The sequence below is a fragment of the Arachis hypogaea genome, chromosome 3 (genome assembly GCF_003086295.3).
Source record: "Arachis hypogaea cultivar Tifrunner chromosome 3, arahy.Tifrunner.gnm2.J5K5, whole genome shotgun sequence".
In the NCBI taxonomy this organism is placed as follows: Eukaryota; Viridiplantae; Streptophyta; class Magnoliopsida; order Fabales; family Fabaceae; genus Arachis; species Arachis hypogaea.
The window spans coordinates 13554139-13562045 of NC_092038.1; the positions used below are offsets into that span (position 1 = coordinate 13554139).

At 27.7% G+C, this 7907-nt stretch overlaps 1 protein-coding gene across 1 annotated transcript; it reads right to left on the bottom strand.

The window, feature by feature from the left end:
- Window positions 1-4900: 4900 nt before the first annotated feature.
- Window positions 4901-7570, bottom strand: LOC140183183 (uncharacterized). The gene is made up of 5 exons (XM_072231205.1): window positions 7174-7570; window positions 6464-6933; window positions 5774-6056; window positions 5490-5646; window positions 4901-5156 (listed from the first exon to the last, which is right to left on the bottom strand). The coding sequence occupies exons 1-5, from the start codon at window positions 7568-7570 to the stop codon at window positions 4901-4903; spliced, it is 1563 nt and encodes a 520-aa protein (XP_072087306.1).
- Between the last annotated feature and the right edge of the window lie 337 nt (window positions 7571-7907).

Here is a 7907-nt window from a genome sequence, read left to right on the forward strand (position 1 = left end):
ATGTATGATAAAAAAAATGTTTATTTGTTTGGAGTACAAATTTTATTATTATATTTGTATATTCATAATTTTAATTATACTTTTAAATACTTTGAATAGATTTATTTTATTATATTATATTTTACATATAAATATATGTTTCGTCACGTAATTAAATAAAGATATATTTTTTAATAAAAAATTTAATAACTAAAACTAACCATTAATTATGTGGATAAGCAGTGATACATGGCAAAAAGAAGCGCTGGCTACACTAGGAAGGACAAGTTATGGGCGACGAAATTCATGACTAAGGGATGATGCACTAAAGAAATAGAGGTTGTGTGGGAAGGCAGTAGATGGCGATGACGTTGGTGCTCCTTGTCACGAACGCAACGGTGCTTGGAAGGACCGAATCTAGGTGATGAAGTGATGAACAAAAAATGGAGGAGTGGAATGTGCTTCAATTAACGGGAGTAGAGCTTTGATATTTTAAGAATAATAAATTATAAAATAACCCAACTATGATTAAAATAAGAACCAATTACAATCTGACACATAATGAAAGGTAACTTACATATTATTTTAGAGGAGGTTGGATAGTATATAAAACATAAAAATTTAATTCTCTGCACATAAACACTTACTAAAGTAAATTAATTAACAAAATATTTAAAAATAGATAATTTTATATTTTGTTAGATGTAAAATCATAAAAGATTATGAAAAAATTGTAAAGATTGAGATAATTTTTTTATTTGATAAGTATTCATTAATTTTTTAATTAAAAATTAATTATAATTATATGATATAATCATATATATGACATTATACTTAATTATATCAAATTTTAATTTTCAACTCCTTTATTATTAGATTTCTGAATCCGTTCTAGTGAGACAGATCAACTAGTCACAAAAAAAATCCATTAAAAAACAAATTTTTAACAAGATAGAACGGACTTTTCTACTTACCACCCTTAGTCATTTATGGCAATTGGAAACATTTCATCGTTGTTATACATAGTATTAGTTTATGAAAATTTTTATTGTGCTTTGAGAAATGAAAATTTCAATTGGAAAGGTGTTATACTAGATGGCTAATTTTATAGGGCAAGTAGGAAACTAAATCAACCAATACTAATTAACCAAGCATACTCTCTAATCTCATGATATTGTTAACTATATGGGAGTTGGTAGCTAAATATAAAAAATAGTGCATATATATGCTATAATATCTATTATTATAGTGGTTATATAATTTTAATCGCACCTAAATATTAGTGTTAAAATTCAAATAATATTTTTATTATTTGATAATATTTTTTATTTAAAAAATAAAAAATATATTATCAAAATCTAAAAAAATAAATTTAATTTTATTAACATCTTAATAAAATATTATTAATAATATTAGATAGTCAATTAGTAATATATAATAATAATCGACATAGAATAGTAGAGTACACCTTAAAAAACCCGGAAATAATTGCAATGTGTTGTACATGTAAACATTTAATGTGAGGATAAGGCTAGAAACTACGGGAAGTTGAAGAGATCTAAGGAGAAACTCATATAATTTTCTCATTTTAATTTGATCTTTTATTTTATTATGTTTAAAGAATTATACCAAATTAAATTGGTTTAATTGTACTAGACTTCTAGTTAATGTTTATATTTTATAAAATAAAATTTAAACTAAACACTTTATTTAGTTTTTTCTCTTTATAAATCTATTTTTAGTAATAATCAAATTTAATATTTAAATAATATCGTACCAAATAAAATAAAGATAAATTACATTGACCTCATTTAAAATTTAATAACATTTAAATGATGTTGCACTAATTCTTAAGTTTTACAAAATATGATAAACAAATTATATACATAAATTAAAGTGAGTATTTTAATAAAAATTTTATAATTATTTTTATAATTTTTTTATTTTTAGATGATAAATTATAAGATTAAATTTTGATATGTTATATATAAAAATATTATTTTTATTTAAAATGTAATTAAATAAATAAATTATATTTTTAATATTTTTATTTGAGTAGTTCTTATAAATTAAATAATATAAAATATTATTCATTTATAACTTTTAAAAATGTTATATTTCAGTTCTCTTTAAGTTTTTTTTTTCTCTTAAAGAATCCGTGTGCACCAAATAGAAGAGGAACTATTATCATTGTTCATAAAATGGCTGGACTAACCCATGGTTTAGGAATTATTTTTCTTTGTATATAAATTGTTTTATAGTGTCATAGTTTATATTTTTTTTGTTTGTATGTAGATCGTTTGATGCTCTCACAATTATTTATGCATTATTTTATAATTCAATAAAATTTTTAACAGATTATATAAAAATAAAATAGGATCGAACCATAACCCTTTTTTAAAATTATAAATAGATAATATCTAATATTATTTAATTTATTTATGTAATTTGTCTAAATATGATAGGATATCCACGTTAGGTTGATTAAAAAAGTGAGTACGTGAAGGCTAAAAAATTTAAATATAAAAATCGAATAAATGATATATTTTAATATTATAATTTTAAGTATTGTTTAAAATATAAAAGATACACAAATTGAATTCTTCAATTTATATTTTAGAAAATAAAAAAATTGAGGTATACAAATGTTACTTAAGTTTTATTTTTTAAAATTTTTTAAACACAAATCTTAGATTTGAATACAAAAATTAAAAGATTCGATTTTGTACTAAAAAATTAGGTGGTTTAATTTTTGTATTTTTTAAAAATAAACGGTTTGATTTTTTACTTTTTAAATTAAATTATTTTATATTTTAAAAAAATATTATAACAGTTTACAATTTTAAAAAATATTATTATTAATCTAATATAAAAATAAAAAATTGCATGTGATTTCGTAAGGATCAACGGTCAACACACATTTAGAGATGATGTTGGCGTCGAAATAAATTGCTGCCGGCGCCTTCAGGATCCTTCATGAAGTTCTAAACTTACTTTCTAAGGACAGAAATCTAACCATCCATTTTTGAATTTTGATTTCTTCAAAGACAATTTGTCCTTTTGTTTTTTTTTTTTTTCGTTTTCTATAGCAACACAATTTGCTCTTTTTGGTCTAAATATCTAAACTTTCATGAATAATAATAATTTAATTTTAATATACTTTTAAGTAAAAAATAATTTTATACTGATATTTAATTATATAATATTAAAAACAATTTGTTTTTATATTTTACATTGTTAGTATATTAAAATTAATGTGTTTTATTATAATTATCCATCATATTTCCGCAATTCTATAGAACAAGAACTAATTTATTACGAATTTAAAATTTATTTAAGGGATATTTAAATCTCACGTTTACTTAGGTAGATGAATAAACTGACCACTCAACTCATATAAATTGGTTGTATTAAAATTAAAGTGTTAATTTATAACAGTATATAACGAGAATACGAAGTTTGGTATTCAAATTTTTTTCTTTATTTTACCCCTACTTTTATAATTTATAACTAGGGGTGACAATGGGGCAGGTAGGGGAGAGTTTTTACTCTACCCGACCCCGCCGTACAATAATCCGCATAGAATCCGCCCCACTTTTATTCGCGGGTAGTAAAACGTTGAACCCTAACCTGCCCCTGCGGGTACCAGTCCCGCTCCTACCGCCCCTATAATTATTAAAATCCAATAAATAAAATTAAATTTCAAAATTTATATAACCATCATCACATACATAACATAAATTAAAGTAAAAATTTAAATATGATACCATATTATTAATTATTTACTAATTATTTTACATATATTATACATATTATATATTTAAATTATATATATTATATATATAACGGGGCGGGTAGGGACGAGTATTATCTAAACTCGGCCCCGCCCCACCCTTCCCAAGAAATCGTCCTGCTAAAAACCCGCCTCGGTGCGGGACGGATAATTACCCGCCCCGACCGGATAGGGGTGGGGTGGGTACCCGCGAATTTGGGTGGAATTGTCATCCCTATCTACAATTACATACTCAATCACGTACTCACGTTCTGTAGATTCTGCACTAACCCACAGAAAATTATGTAATTGCTTTACTTTTAACCGTGAAAAAAATTTAAAAAAATCACTCACTCTTAATCGTAAGATTATAAAAACGACTCCACCTGCAAAAAATAGTTTAAACAATGTATTTTTTTTAAATAAATATACAAAGAATAATTTTTCTCTTTAAATTATTATCATACTATTTTAATGTACTCTTATACCTACATAATATACTAGTGTTAAACCCGTGCGATGCACGTGCTTATATTTTAATTTGACATGATAAATTAAAAATAGTATTTTATAATCATAATTTTTTTAATTTTAGTATAATACTATCATTGTTATTATATAATAAGTGTATTGAATATGTTATTTTTATATTTATTTAAAATAAAATGTAAGTAAAACAGTTTAAAATTTATAATATTCTTGAACGATAAGAAAAGAGACCTAAAAAGATAAGAATATATATAACTGTATTGGTAGCATATCAATTTTGCACCAAACTTTATACTAAAAAATCTAACAAAAGTTTATTGACAATATAATATTTTACTAACATCATTAGATAAATAATTGCCATATGATGTTGTACTCTATGTTACACATTTCATTTTAAGTCTAAAAGTATAGTTATAGATAAATTAGTTAAATTTACAACAAATATTCGTACAAAATTATAAATTATAACATGTTACTAAAATGAAAATACTATTTTTTTTACCTAACTATTATTAAAAATTTTTTTGAACATGACAACATCAAGTATCCAACATCAAGTATCCAATTAGCAAATCTCTTTATTTCACCTTCATCTTAATCCGAAGAAGACATTAGAAGCCTCATGTTCGTATGCAGTTTCAGAATCTTACAAAACGACTACGGATGGGATGAGTTAATAGTTGATGTCAATATATCGTGTCCACTCCCTTTCGGAATCACCGGAAGCATCTGTCTAAAATCACCTCCTAGATCAACAACTTTACCACCGAATGGTTGATGTGTCTTATGTTGATCGGTAACTGACATAAGATCCCTGAGTGTCTGATCAAGTGCTTCAAAGCACATTTTATTGAGCATTGGAGTTTCATCCCAAATTATTAAGTTACTTTGGATGAACAGATCAGCCTTCAAACTGCCATGCTTGATGTTGCAAGTAGATTCATCAGTAATTGTAATGGGTATTCAAAATCTAGAATGAGCCATTCTGCCACCAGGTAGGAGTAAAGACGCAATTCCACTGGATGCGACATTTAAAACAATCTTTCCTCTAGACCGAATAGCAGAAGAAAGTCCATTCTAAATAAATGTCTTACCACACCCACCATGCCCATAAACGAAGTAAAAACTACCAGAGTCTGTAATAACAGCATTGAGTATCTCATCGAATACTAACCTTTACTCATGAGTCATCTTTTGTTCCGTATATAAGTTTGTATGAGTCAACTCATTTGTGTCATATGCTAACTTTTTCTCTATTAGCTTATTCTGAAAAAGGTGAACATTAGACATCTCAAGATATGGCATTGATTGATAGTCTCTTATAGATCTTGCATTGCTGTTGAGTATCTTCTCAATCTCAATAAGGCAGAGGTTTTTCAATTCGTCATCAGTCATATTTAGTCCTAACAACAGCACATGGTGGTTTTATGAAATATTTAATAAGTAATTCCAAAATAAAACTAATAATATTATTAATAAAAATAATAAGAGAACACAATCTTGATATAAAAAAAAGACATAGTAAAATACCTTGATTTTTCAAAGCTTTTCTCCTCTCATATAGTATTCCATCAGCTAATAATGTCCAAGTTGCATTCCAAACACGCTCTGGGTTGCTAATGCTATTAGATATCAGTAGCATCACAAATAATTTTCTTAATTGATGACCAGATGTAAGTTCAGCTACCTCATTAATAGCTATAATGAATTCCTTATCATCGCACAGTAGTCCCATGGAATAGCAAGCATCTTGGAAGCTAGAATATGTAATTCCATTAACTATCCTAATAGACTCATATGTTGTGCAACCTCTCTGAACAGGTAACACAATTCTCATATAATAAATATCACATGTACCCGATGAAACATAGTTTAACCTCTCGATAGAATACCCTCTTTTTGCGTGGATTCCATTCCCTTACTTCTCTATCATAAACAAATTGATTTGGAAACTCAGCATATATCAAAATTTGACCTGATTCAAATTTTTTATTATCCTCCATCCATGCTAAGAACATCGTACATTTTTCTTCCTCTTTTTCCACGATTTCCTCAAGATCATCATCGTCTTTAAAGATGATATTTTGTTGTCCAGGCAAATGAAAGGTTAATCTCATCACTGAAGGCCACCTCTAATAAATATCATAAGCTAAAGTTCTCCACTGCCTCACATGCAGATAAATATCTGCAATCATAAAATTGTTTTATCTCATCAATAACCTGATCATTCTCTCCACTGGAAGCTTCCTTTGTAACTCCAACTGCTATCCTGTCTGGACCTTTATTCACGTACTTGAACAAATATTTGATAGCATTTGACTTGTTGCAGTACTCTACATTAACATGCGCTTGATAAGATATCAGCATATATGCATTGTATGGAACCACATTCCTATTATCCATATGGACTCCCTTCTTCTCAGTAATCATTCCTGTGCCTCGTCTTCTATATGATGGGTATCCACTATCATCGATAACTGTGGTTCTACTGAATGTTTTCGGATAATATTTAGTGTAGTATGCATCTTTTATGCAGGGAGATTTTGAGAAAGCTCTACTACATGGTCCATGAATCATATATGTAGATACAACTCTAAATAATTTTGGGTACCGAATAGGATCTGGCAACTTTGAAGATATTAACCGATCAATTTGAGTTATCATTGTTATCTTATAGTCTCCATTAAAACCTAAAAGAATGTGAGTATGTGGTAGACATCTTTTTTGAAATTCCACCTATATCCCTTATACCAAAAAGACAAAAAATATATATGTTATAAATAAATTATCTATTTTATATATGTGCTTTGATAAATTAAGGGTGATAATAGAAAATCAACAATATGTTAAGTAAGAAATATTTTGCCATTTATTTTATAACAATCTAAAGGAATATTTCTCTAAAAATAAGGTTAGATAATGAGCTATACCTGTATCTAGCACTCCAAATGGAATTTTTTGCTTAAGATCTGAGATTATCATGTCAAGCTTAATTTTGAACACTCTACACGATATATTCGGCCGGTCTTCAACCTTTAAGTTCCTTGGATTGTTAACCCTGCCAATCTCTTGCCAACTCGAGTTACATGTCATTGTGATGTAAAGGTCTGGATATTCATATTTCTTACAAATTGCCATAGCATCTTGACAATTATTAAACATGTATCTCATGCTACCAGTGAAGGACGCGGGTAGGATGACACGTTTACCTGCTTTGGAAGCACGAGTCTCACTCCTAACAACTGCATCTTGAATCCCTTTGTATATATCACTCCTTGCCTTGGTTTGGTTGTTTCGATAGTAGGTCAGCCTTTGTGCTTCAATCATAAAAAAGTAATCAACCAAGAACTGCTGAAATAGTTGTCTACCATTAACAATGGTTACATACTTGACCCTTTTCTCTTGTATTCTAAATGCTATGAACTCCCTTAAACTTACATGCTGTCTCTTTCTATTTTCATCAGTTCTATGTGATTCTCGCAAAGGAATGTCTTATTGGTAGCCATCTTCACCATAAGGAAACATCATAGGATACTGAAGAGGAATAAATACGGTGTGTGTCTCATGAATCCTTTGTAGATGTCCGAACTTTAATTGAACTATAATATCACGCCCTGCATCTCCATAATCAAAATCTCCTACTATTAGAGCTGTGACCTCATTA